Genomic DNA, 13,281 nt, shown 5'->3' with positions numbered 1-13,281 from the left:
GTAAAGTGAAGTCATTCATTACAGAACAGACCTCAACCCCAGAAAAACAGCAGAGCTGCAGTTCCCCAGGGAGCCCCAGACTGCAGGAGCAGCAGGAGGGCAGGGTCAGTCCCCCCCCGGCTCTCGCAGGAGCGCGGTACCTGTGGCACGGGCTGCTGCACGTATCCCTGCGGATGCTGCGGGAGCACGGGCTGGCCCACGGCGTGCCCGGGGCCCGAGTAGGGCTGCGGCGGGGGCTGCGCTGCGGCGGGCGCGGCGCTCAGGATGTAGCCCGGCTGCTGCGGCGGCTGCAGCACCACGCCGGGCTGGAACAGCGCCGGGCCCGGCTCCGCGCCCTCGGCCGGCGGCTGCCGCGCCAGGCTCAGGTGGCTGAACTGCGATCCCAGGTTGTCCTGCTGCAGGCGTGGGGAAAACAGGAAAAACTGCATTTGCAAATGTACGTTCAAGGAGAAAGAAATAAAACAGCCAAACACATCTCACATTACTGGGCAGTAGCAACAGCAGCCAAAGAACAACAGCAAAGAAGATGGAACATTAGCAAATTATCTTCAGGGCTGACAGCAGGAGAGAACATCCAGGTTCAGACTTCACTCTTTTCACTGAAAATATTTTGCCTTCTGGATTACATCTGCCTTTATCTACTTATTGTGAGAATTCATTTGTCAAAAAGAAAGTTCAGAATTTGTGTCACTAACATCTTCTGACTGGACTCCAAAACTTGAATGAAAACATCTAACCCCAGTTAAAATAGCAGGATACATTAGGATTCTGAAGTAAATTTTTGCTTTTGAGAGTTTAACATAATGAAGTTCTAAGTCTGAGTTAAAAAAGCACATTCCTCTAATTTAGTTATTATCCTACATGCAAAGATAAATTATCTTTTAATCTGAAATCAAGTAACAATAGGGAGAAATGTGTCCCAGTGGCTACTCTTTATCTGTGTTTTATTAACCTCTGAAAGGATGCCACTTATTGCACTCTGCACTGCAGCGGTCCTGTGGAATCTGAAACTTCCACTGTAACCCCAAGCTCCTTTTCTTAGCAAGCAATTCAGCATCAAATTAGCAACATCCTGAAAATTAGAAGTGATCACTAACTAGTATTGCTTGTTTTTTGCTAGACAGGAAGATTTGGTTCATACTTTGAAAGCAGACTCTCCAAACATGCAGGAGCATTAAAACTATTTCAAGACCACTTGGTCTTAAATCATTCTGAAGACAGGAATTAATCAAGAAAAAGTAAGTATAAACCCCATCTTTTACTGATTAGCTACATTCACATTTTATGATACTATGTTTTTTTTTTCGTTTCCAAGCTAAATATATTATTAATTGCTGTCGGAAATATGAATTTGCACCTAAAACCCAATTTAGTACACCTTTCATGTGTATTTAGTACATCTTAAAAAGCCTTATTTTCATTAGATAGTAATCTGACTTTGGCATTTCATTCCTTAATGGTGCCTATTAAATGCAACTATAATGCTTTTCTACATTGGATTTTACATTCTGCTTTTCCAAATCCTCAGTTTGAAGAGGAGATACTGCATATGAGTTCATCTTGGCTCTAAATATGTCTGAAGGATAAACCCAAACCATACCACACTGATTTGTTACACTACCAGTGTAAGTAAAATTTGACCTGGTCACTTTGTCCTGCAGTGACAGGTATGGTACAAGCAGGATTCAGCCCTGGAACATGGCATTCCCAATAAATGGAGGAAGCACTCTCCTGGTGCCAGCTACAGAGGTGTTACACTTGGAATACCATCCAAGACCATCAATCCTTTTCATTATGTTACATAAATTACCATCAGCAGGAATAAATTTCTGAAACTGCCAGGGCACTTAGTCTTGGAACCCACTTCCTGGATGTGAAATGCTCTGAAATTACTATAAACAAGAAGTTTCCTTCTCTGCTTTAGCATCCGTTCAAACTCTCAATTAACTTCAGAAGCAACATCCATATTGAATTCAACTAAAACTCTATTTATTTTAAGGCATTTCTGATTAATGTTAAAATTAGCTGCTGTACAACACTTTGATGAGTTAACCTTGGCTGGCTCCTAAGTGCCCCCAAGTCACTCCATCCTTCCTCTCATCCTTAGCAATACAGGGGGAGAAAATACGATGAAAGGCTTATGGGTCAAGAAAAGGGACAGGAAAATCATTTATCAATGACCACCACAGGAAGATTAATTTATTTATGTCAATTAATAGCAAAGTAGGAGAATGAGAAATAAAACCAAAACTAAAACCAGCTTCCCTCAACCCCACTGCTTCTTCCCAGACTCAACTTCACTCCCAAGTCTTCTACCTCCTCCTCCAAGTATCACAAGGGAAGGAGAATGGGGCTTGTGATTGGTTCCCACTCATGTATCTACTGCTGCTTCCTCCTAACTCTTCTGCTCCAGCATTGGGTCCCACCCACAGGATACAATCCTTCACAAACCTCTTCAATGTGGGTTCTTCCCAAAGGCTGAAGTCCTTAGGAATGGAGTGCCCTAGTTTGGGTCCTACCAGAAAAGCTGCCTCTGAAGGCTTCAGCTTCCTTCAGAGCACCCACGGGATGCTCCAAGGGCTGCAGGGTGGCTATCTGCTCCACCATGGTCCTTCATGGCTTCAAGGGGAGAATCTGCTTCACCAGAGTCTCCTCCCCAGGCTGCAGGCTCTGCTCCAGCACCCGGAGCACCTCCTTGCTTTCCTCCCTCTGGCCTCAATTATTTGTGGAGCTGTTTCTCCCTCCTCTCCCTCACACCCTTTCCAAGCACACTCAGAGGTGCCACCAGTGTGACTGACTGACTCAGCTTGGGCTGTGCAGGGTCAGCCCTGGAGCTGCCCAAAATGGGCTCTGTCCAATGAGGCAACTCATTCTGTTCCTCCAGAAGCCATCCCTGCAGCTCCCTGCGCCAAAACCTTGCCACATACACTCAACACAAACATGCACTCAGGAAAGTATCAGAGCAGACTTTGACCTGTTCTTATCTCCCTAGTTCAATTTAATCTAGTTCAGATTCTCCCTTGGGTAACAACTCTCCTTTACTGAGTTTCAGTTTCACTTTGTGTGACTTTTCTTCTTTTTTCCTGGTTTTTGATAGACTAAGATATTTTATTTCCAGTTTTTACTTATTAAACAATGGATACTAGAGAAGTGGGAGTGTTGAAAATTCTACCAAAGAAGCTACAAAAAGTCGACGAGAAAAAATCAGAGCAGCTGATCCCCCAGAATGCATTAAAGTTCAGCTGAAGAGTGAGCAGACAAGGAAACAATAAGAAGCAACAGAAAGAGGTTAATCCAGAGACACAAAAAGGTACTGACTGGCTAATGAAACAGCACTGAAAAAGTTTCTTTACAAAGGGAAAGGGAAATAATGCATCTCAAAATATAGAGATATATAGATACAGCCTTAATTGCAGGTATTTCTGCTGAACATGAAATGCTCCCATCTCGGGCACTCAGGTGCTGTGTCACTGAGAGCCAGTCACTACCCTGCTACACACAGCACCCAAACAGCCAAGCAAAGGCCAGCAGCCCCAGAGAGGAGGCTGTGCAAGGAGCAGAGAAGAGAAGGTGTAATACCACAGAGTACTGCTGTGCAGAGGAGGCTGGCAGCAGCGGGGGTGGGTACGACACTGCAGAGTACTGGACAGGCTGGGAGGAAGGCTGCAGAGCCCGCAGAGGCTGCAGAAATAACAGGGTTATGAACAAGGTTAACACCAGAGTAAGAGAAGTGAAAACAAGTCTTTTGTAACAGAGAAAAGCAACTATGCTCCAGAAGAGCAACTCGCTCCAATCTCAGAAACAGAATGGATACTTCTTTTTTTGTAAGCCTCAGACTGCATAGAGTGAAAACAGAAGTAACTCTGAATATCTCAGTCTCCCAAAAGACATCCATTGCTTTATTTGTTATACACTATATTAGCTATGTCAGTAAATTGCTTCTATTTAACATTTACTGTTTCCTTCAGAGAGACTAAAAGCTCCACACGCATTTTAAACACAAGCTCTTTTAAAGCATCAAAAGGCTTTAAAGAATGAATTTACTACTAACCATGGATTCAAACAAACTACTTTCATTTATTCAACAGTACTAAAATAATTTCTCTAGATAGCTATCATTGCTCATAATATTTCAGGCAGGTTTAATTCCAGCATGCATTGAGAAGGTAATCAGAGAACTGGTACCGAATTTGTGAAGAAAATAGCAAATATTACATACACACTTCTCTGATCTAGAAAGAGTACAAATGAGACCTTTTTCAAAACAGGCCAGCTCTACTGTGACATACCCAGCTATCTGAACAGGTTTAAACAGGGAAAACAAACAAACAAAGGTAAAAGGTTTAGATGAAGTTCTATAAATAACTTTTTGATAAAATTTAACCATCAGAAAATACCACAGGAGACTACAGCCAGTACCTTGGTGCCTGAAATAGCTGCTGTAAGAAGGGAAAACCCTCCCTTCTCCTGCCCATGCATTTTGCTTTTCTTCTCCTTCTAGGGCTGGGGCAGTCTTCAATCTGGCCTATTTTACTAAACTCTTGTACAAGACAAGGATAAAATACATTCTGTACTTATGTGTGTTGTTTTGTGAGCAGAATATGCTGAATATGCTTATCTCTTGTGAGATGTTCATGCTGACCAGTTCTGAGCTACTCCTACTGTGCCATGACTCCTGCTTGTGCTGTACAGCCCAGGAATTCATCTGGCTGAGAAACAGCCCTCAAGCAGCCCAAGGTTCCAGTTGGATTAATGCTCTTCCCAGCTGCCAGCTATATTGCTTTTAAAGCCTGGGTAACTCCACATTGCAATCAGGGATGAAGGCAGAATCTCTTGTTCTTGGCGACAGAACATTTTCATACTAAAATTCCTCAGTAATATTAAGAAAAGGCTGCCTACCATGCTCAGGTATGAGCAGAGCTGATAGTTTTGAGGACTGGGAGGGAAAAAGCCCAGTTATGCTTATTTGTGTGCCTGTTGTCACATCCACTGCAGAATAAATAACCCCCACCCCTGTTCCCAGAGCTGAGCACGTGTTTGACAAGTGCACCTGTGAGAGGACGGGGTTTGCTCCAGGCTGGTGCTGGCTGGGGCTGGGCAGGGCTGGCTGAGGTGCAGCTCCAGGCACTTGGCTCCTAACAGGCTGCTGAGGCAGGGGAGGGTTGTACACCACCGGAGTGCCATCGGGATTGAGGAACGGCTGACCTGCCCAGGGAACACAACAAACACAGCCAGCTGCACCACCTCGGCTGGGAGAAAGCACACCAACATACTTACAGCAGGCAAAATGGATACAATAATAACATTGAAAAATAAGGGAAGTCACACTGGTTTATATGACAGATTCATGCCAAATGCCCACAGCTGTAAGAGCAATGACTACATGCAGCTAAAACTCAAAGCATTGAAGCTAAACAAAGATACCCCAATCTTCACGCAGTGAACACCCATAAAAATTTCTTATATGCCACTCATCTTGAAACTTGATTTTTAACCAAATAGATCGAATATGACAGGAGTAATAAAGGAAAACTCTACTAAAATACTGTTTTAAGGATCTTTTAAAAATTTACCTCCTTTAATCAATTTGAAAACCAGTCAGAACACAGGAGAACTTAAAGTCAAATATTTTTTGAAAACTATATAAAGCAATAGGAGCCCTGGTATTCCCATGCCTGATAGTGAGATTACTGATAAAGGACTCTCTTCCCCTATTCTTAAGATGAATTGGCTTTTAGCTTTCAAAATAATTATTCTAATTATTCTCTTATTTAATAAATTACATATTACAGCAATGGGCCAATGAAAGAGAATTGAAAAATAAACTGCATTAAAAAAACCCCCATGATTTCTTTTTGTGCCTGGATTGGAAAAAACCAAAACAAATCAAAGGAACAACAGCCTGGCTGGCAAGGACCTGTGCCTACCTGGTTACTGACACGTGTCCTGCATTGGCTTATTCTGATGCTCGAAGGGCCCAACATTGATGTAAATTTTTCTCTCCTCTGATTTAAAGATGTTCTTAACCTTTCCAGAAAGATTTAAACTGAGCCTAAAGCCTTTGCACCCTGTCAAAGCAGATTAATGCTCCTCCAGACTTCTTGGTGCCATCATACTTAAATGCAACTGCCCAACATAAAGAGTGGAACAGTTACTGAAGAAAGGACTGAGGAATTCATGGCAGAGGGAGCATGAACATAAGCTACAGCAGCTGGACTGCAGCTTATCAGGTGATACTCAACTGAGCTTAGTAGATTTCTCTTCAACACTCAAAAATTGGGAATGTTCACATCAACAGGGACTCAGATTTTCTTATTTCCTTGTACTACTTCCTGCTAATCACCAGAGCCTCACTTATTTCTTGTCATGGCTGCTAATTACCAAGGCCCAGACTCCTCTGTCAGAAACTCTGAGGAGCCAATCTCTGTTCTGGCTGGCACTGGAACAGTAAAGCCAGAGGAACAATTACAGAATACGATGATTCGAGTACATTGGAAATCAAAGTTTATCTGCACCTGAATGTTCCTTATTGTCAAAGTGTTCTTCATCTTCTACTAGAAACTCATTAGACATTAACATAATTATGGAAAACTACTAATGAACTTAGCTCTATGACAAATACATTCTCCTCCAAATCCAATGGCTATCTATGAAAATTAAGTCCTACAGCAACTCATTTGTAGCCAAATTTTTAGCAACTGATTCATATTAAGGAAAAAGGGGAAATTATCTATTTCAATGTTATATCTTCTAGTTAAAGAAATTATTTACTACATTTAACAACCCCAATGAGAAACATTTTGCTTCAAACATCATGTGTAGTTATATTCAAACATAAGTCCGTCTACAGAATGATGGTAAATATATCCTGAAGTATTTTCTTTTCTACAATGAAAACAAATCCTTATACTAAAATTAAAAAACATAATTTCCTAAAATTATGATATTTTACATTAAAGGTAAATGAATATTTTCAGGATTTCCTAATTTTTAAGTAAAATTTTGCCCAGAGAATGCTAACTCGTTATTTAATCCAGACAAGTTATTACAGATCTCCTTGCATCTATACATTATGAAGTAACAATTTCCTACTACTTCCTAAAAAATACCAGTATTGGCCAATTACACCAACACTGATTTAATCCTCCTTTAAAGTGAGAAGGAGAAGTGTTATTTAGAAATAGCATTTCATTCTGTGCTTCTTTCACTGCATTAACTCAGTCTTGAGCATAAAGATGTGAATATGTTGCATCAAAAAAAAGAAGGACGATAAATTCTTTCAAGTCAGTATAAATCCTTTCTCAGGCTCTCTCCCCTCACTGAAACTGTGCTATAGAAGCACTGGAAAGGATATTTTCCTCTTCTGAAAAAAGCTGAAACAATTAAGTTATTCTGTGTTCTGGATAGTAAATCATATGATTATCGTATTTTTTGCAAGACACTCGTTAAAATTTTACATGTAAGTTAAAACTATTCTAAAGAAAATCATGTGAGTTTACTCATTCCTTTGATCCTCCAGTCATGCTTCCTTGTTAAATTAAGTGCATTGAATGAATACAACCACATTAAAAAAATAAAGAGAAAAATAAAGGACAGAGGACAATACTGACATGAAGTCTTATGCAAACACTCGTGCATTTTTTTCCAAGTTCCCCAGTGTAACAGAGACTCCCCCAAGCATGTACCAACCTGTTTGAGGGTTGACCAGCACACTGCCAGGCGGGATGCCCGCTGCTTCCAAGGGAAGCAGAAAGAAGCTACTGCCAGCAGCAGGTGCCACTTGCCCGCTCATGCCACCGTCAAAGGAAAGAGAGTTACTAGAGCTGACAGTTGGATACACGGCAGGCGTGCCAGGGGAGGGCTGGCTTAGAGCTGGCACTGGAAGAGGCTGCTGGCTGTGAGAGAGAGAACCCGTGGAGGACCCTACACTACTAGAAGACTCTGAACCTAGGAAAGGAGTAATGAGAAATTGGTTTTACCTGGAGACAGTAACATCAAGCTCACTTTAAAATATACACTTCTAAGTGCTCACCCTGAAAGCTCAGCATTAAGCACATTATTCACAGCAGCCTTGTCAATGGACTCCCCCTCCGTCTCCCCTGGAATACCATTACAAGGTCACTTGTGTGAACCAAGGGTCAATTCAGCACTGCTTTGCACTGCAAAGTAAGGCTTTCCTATCTAGCTTGGTTTTCTGGTCAGAAAATGCATATCTGTACCTCCAGAATTCATGGAAGTGATTGGTCATTACTGCAAAATGGTGGAGTGGATGCACTGAGGCAGTGAACTCCCAGCTCCAGCTCCTGCAGCTGTGCAGGGAATGCAGCTGCAGGGCCCCACTGTCCTGGTTCATGCCCTGCACACACTGCCTGCATGCAAACAAGGACCAGTTTCTTTCCACTGCTGGGGGTCAGATCTTCTCTGATTCACCTGCTGGACAATTTGCACTACACTGAAACCCTCAACACTGTTTGTTTCTCCTCTGACAATTTGCAAGCTGAAATCAAGAATACAGCTAGAAAAAATGAAATGAGGGTAAGATGGTAACTTTAGCCTGGCTTTATGCAACAATTCAAATTTCAATGGAGGATGAAATACCCAGTTGAAATCAGTACACATTTTACAGATATGAATTACTATAAACATTGCAAGGCAGTGGAGAACCAGACCCTGAGCTTCCTGAAAGCCAAGGCATGCAGCTAAAAGAAATATTCCAAAAGTCCAGCATGGAGAGGTCTGTTAAACAGCTGTTCCCAGATCACCTGACACCTGGAGCTTTAAGTATACCATTTAGCAAAGACTTTTTAAGAAGTGTATGATACTTGGAAACAGAATATAATTGTTTAAATTTACAAACTCCCCATTAGCAGCCTCTATAGAATCTAGAAGAAAAAGACTCAAAAAGCACTCTGGTGGAACTTATGTACTGCTTGAAGTTAGTTTGCAATCCCTTATAAAATTTGCTAATTGTAACCCTTCAATTTGTGTTTATGAAGAGAGCATAGCTTGAAGCATTGGCCTTTTTTATTGCTGAATGAAGAGAAATCAAAGCTATTAACTGTAAACTGGGTGAGACAACATATCCCAGCTCAGTAAAGCCATAATTGCCTGGGCAGAGTTACTTGGATTAATTTCCAAGTGTGTTCACTTCTAGATTATGCAGGGAAGTGAGGCTGAAGCCATTATAACCAGAGCCAATTACATCCCTGAACATGAACAAACCCAAGCTCAGCATGTGCCAGTCACCACAACCTGGAACTGCATGAAGCAACAACCATCAAGGTGGGCATTCCCAGCCTGGAATGTCCAAATTCTCAAAATGCCAGAATAAAGACTCCAGCAGAAATTTTAAGAGTCCATTTGAGTCCATTTATATTTTTGACATTTAGCCAACAAAGATTTCGAGGAATGTATTTATTGTCAGGCTGCAATTTCTTTTCAAGCTGTGCCAAATAGCATCACTACTGCTAAATGGAGTAACTCCATATGATGGCACAATTTTACAGCAGAAGTACCTTGAACTGTTTTTGGTCTTTTTTAATACAAGTATACGATGGACAAACAGAATTTGTTACTGTTTCACTGCATTAATATATAGCAGTGTGGCCATATACCTAAAAGGTAGTAGTGCTTTAAGGAAAAGGAAAAAGTTTAAATAGATCCTCTTTAGAAACCAGTTTTAGAAATAAGATCAAAGCCAGTACTAATAAGGTAGGCAATTATATTCTGCTTTTTGATAGTTCTGTTTCAAATTCTGAAGCAGCCACAAATAACGCACCCAAGTATTACAAGCCTGAAAATTCTCCAGAGATTAGCAACTGGAACAAATTATGTTGGCATTTGAAATGCAAATATTTACTAAATTTCATTTTGACCCACAGAAGATTCATACCCATATTTTCTGAGATTTTGTTTTCACATTAATTACAAGTTAACCCCCTTTGAAATCCTGACTCTTCTTTTTCCCCAACATTTTTGAATTTGAAAACTAAACAGTGAACTTCATTCCACTGACCTCATTTCTTAGCAGTCTCAAAATTAAGTAAGCATTTGAGCCATATTCATTTTGATGTAACAAAACAAAGAGAACACAAAAATAACTACCAATTCATAGGCTTTAATGCTGTTTTATCTGAGCTAGCAGGATAGCAGTGCAGCGTTTTCTAGGATGGTGCAATGCAGTTTTACCCCACTGGAAATGGAGACCTGAACCCCAAATATTTTATACTAAAATATTTCTGGTAAAAAATGTTTTCAAACCCTTTGCATGAGAGAGAAGGTGTTGAACTTCAAGCCATCTACTTGAAAATTCTCCTTCCAACGCTGGAAGTGTTCACCGCATTTGTCACATTAGGGCTCTAGGGCTGGGTCTGTCAATGTCCAGGGTCACTGCAGCCCCTGTATCCCGAGGGAATGGGATGCAGGGAGCCTCCCCACCGGCAACACCAGCCATGCCCACCCGGCTGATCCCCAGAGCCTGCCCCAGGCTGCTGTACCTGTCTTGGACAGCCTGCCTGTGCTCTTGCTGCTGCCAGAGCTGTCCCCGCGGCTCAGCACCGAGATGCCGCTGAAGCTGCTGGCCTTGGTGACCGCGGGCTTCAGGTTGCGCAGGGAGCTGTCGGAGTCGGTGCTGCTCCAGGGCCGCGGCTCTGTCTCCGTGCTGCTCTGGTGGCTGTTGGCCGATCTCCCCGATGCCTCCTTATTGATTCTGCGAGGTACAAACTCAACTGTTAGCACAAGCAGTGCTTGGAAATGAAGGGAAAAGAAAAACAAAAACAAAACAAAAAAAACCCACAAAAAGACAATCAAAAAGAGGTAAATGCATGCAGAATACTTTGGGTTTTGTTTTTTTAAAAGAAAGCATCAAATACCTAAGTATCTGTCGTCTTTGTTGTGTACTATTAGTTTCTTCCTCCTGGATTCTGTTGACATTTTAATAAGATAGCTTAATATTTATTAAGGAAATAGGAAGACCAAGCAGAATTAAACAGCAAATTTTCTTACCTTTTATCAATGAAATAATTCTCTTGGGAACACAGGGACTGAGGGGCAAAGAAGTGCAGAAATTAATACAAATGGCATCTAGAACCCCTACTACACAAACACACAGCAGTCTGGAGTCTTATGCATTATACACAGACTTCTACAGCACCCTCTTTATATTAAGCTGCCTGAAAAACTTTACCTGTTGGTGGATAATTTCCACGAGGAAACAAGACAATATAAAAAGGCCCATGTGCAGGAAATCAAAGTCAGCATGAGGATAGTTACAGTGCTGCTCAGATGGATTCTATCAGACTTTTTCTGAAGTCACAGTTCTTTCATTGGACTTTTGGTGCCTTCTGTCACTTGCAGCTGGTGTGTGATTCCCAGGGCTGCCACAGCACCTCAGCTGCCTTATCTTCTGGGAAGGGTGGAGGGGGAAAGGCCACTGCTGCTGCAGTAACTGCTCAGTGCCCTGGGTACCAGTCTGGGTAAGCTACAGAGCACACGGAACAGAACCAAAAAGGCTGCTCCTGACTGAAATTATGTCCTTGACTGTGACTCCCACCATCTGGCACAAAGCTTCTAAGGGTGCAATACATAGTAAATTAAGATGCAAAAGAAAAACGTAGTTTTATAGCCAAAAGTCCATTCTTCTTGTGTGTAACTAAAGTGAACAAAGAAAGAATCAGCCTCTCAAGAGCTCATTACTCTCTTTGGAATCTGGTTTTGGATGTGCAAGAGTTATAGATAAATGTCAGAAGTGGATTATTAAAAGAAACAGGTATTTTTAAAAACATATTTGTTCTGTTTAACTCAATATAATCACTATTTACAATTGAATTGTAGCCTATAATGTCATCCTGCCGAGTATCTCCAGTCAGATCAGACTGCTAGATTCCTGACAGGAATTTCACATATGGTACCTCAAATCATTTTACTGTGACCACTCATAATGTAGTTGCTATAGATACAAGCGAGAAAATAGTTTTTTCATTTTTTAATTTGCTTGGTTTTTTTTTTTTCTTTTTTAAATTATAGCTCTGAGCAAACGATTGCAGTACCAAAACTCTGTAACTTAAATTGCAGTGAGAGGTAAAACAATGCAAAGTGGGGGAACACTTTGCAGTGGGTAATGCTAGAGAACACTCCTCAGTAATTCTTGGGTTGTTTTGAGTTTCATACAGCAGTGATTAGAGAAAACAGAAGATTTCTCAGTAACTGCAATATCATTTAAAACTCACTCAGGCCACACTCTCTTATCTGCTCAGTGCCATTCAGAAACAGAAGTTTCCTGGAAAGCCACCTGTGCATGTATGTGTGTGAAGGGCTCACAGAAAAAAAGTGCCAGACTGGTTTTGATACATACATCTTGTGCAAATATCCTTTCTCTAGCTCTCTGATATTCTTCTTCACGTTCTTCTATGGATTTACTTCTTCTGTCATCTTTTAATCGTATTCTCATCTAAATTAAGTGGTACAGTGTTATTTTACAGAGGAAAGCAGTAAGAATGCACAGTCAAACACAGCAAGTGGAAGGAATAAGCCATGTGTGCTTTACCTGGTTGTCATCTTTGTCTAAACTAGAGTTATCTCTCTTAAGGATGTACCGCTTCTGGAAGTCATCGCTCTTCTCATCCTTTATATGCTCACAAAACTTTTGGTCAGGTCTGAGAAAAGTTGTTACAAAGAAAACATTTATGGTTTTGTAAGCATACTGTACACACAGTGGAACAAACTGAAATATATTCAAGAGTAATTTAAAATATACTTAATATTCTAATTGAAATAATAGATTTTGGCTGTCTGGGCAACGGAAAAGATGAGGTGCACTCCTGACAAGTCCTGTCCTGAGGCATAACAAACCTGCTTTTAAAAAACTCTTCCTCCTTCAAAGCTTTTGCTGCAACTTCCAGTTAAGGTGGGAAGCAAACCACATGCCCTTGGGGAATCAGAAGTGCTTTTGAATCCCAACTGGTGCCATGCAATGGATATTGGGCATGCATGGAAGTGAAGACAGGTGTTTGCCGCTAGAGCCGCAATACCTCAGAGTTCATTTCAAGGGAAAACAGAAGAAAGAAGGTAGAGGAGAAAGCACTCAAACTTAGAAACTTCTAAAACAAAATTAAGTAGAAATGAGTAAGAGAAGAACAGTATAATGCAGGCAAGCAAGAGCTTCACACAGTCATAGGGAGAGAGTGAAGCGACAGATTATAAATATTGCTTTGGTATTTTATCTAATTTGTGAAAGAAAAAGTGGTATTTTGCAAATCCTTTTTATGGAAGAGAGATACCAAG

General features: G+C 41.2%; 1 protein-coding gene across 12 annotated transcripts in view; it reads right to left on the bottom strand.

Moving 5' to 3' along the window:
• The window catches only part of R3HDM1 (R3H domain containing 1), a 54,045-nt gene that overhangs the window by 20,655 nt on the left and 20,109 nt on the right, over positions 1-13,281 (bottom strand). For 8 of the 12 annotated variants that reach the window (XM_012575017.5, XM_030278087.4, XM_030278094.4 and 5 more), the window contains 9 exons: positions 12,545-12,653; positions 12,353-12,448; positions 11,005-11,042; positions 10,872-10,922; positions 10,497-10,708; positions 7,690-7,947; positions 5,051-5,205; positions 3,580-3,681; positions 141-395 (listed from right to left, as the gene is read on the bottom strand). In XM_012575017.5, the coding sequence (XP_012430471.4) occupies positions 141-395; positions 3,580-3,681; positions 5,051-5,205; positions 7,690-7,947; positions 10,497-10,708; positions 10,872-10,922; positions 11,005-11,042; positions 12,353-12,448; positions 12,545-12,653 (1,276 nt within the window). The remainder of the gene's footprint in view (positions 1-140; positions 396-3,579; positions 3,682-5,050; positions 5,206-7,689; positions 7,948-10,496; positions 10,709-10,871; positions 10,923-11,004; positions 11,043-12,352; positions 12,449-12,544; positions 12,654-13,281) is intronic. The other 4 variants (XM_030278092.4, XM_030278097.4, XM_030278090.4 and 1 more) reach the window with 4 other exon arrangements.

Source organism: Taeniopygia guttata, chromosome 7 (genome assembly GCF_048771995.1).
Source record: "Taeniopygia guttata chromosome 7, bTaeGut7.mat, whole genome shotgun sequence".
NCBI lineage: Eukaryota > Metazoa > Chordata > Aves > Passeriformes > Estrildidae > Taeniopygia > Taeniopygia guttata.
Note: the sequence above shows the minus strand (reverse complement) of the source record. Positions and strands in the feature narration are given on the sequence as shown.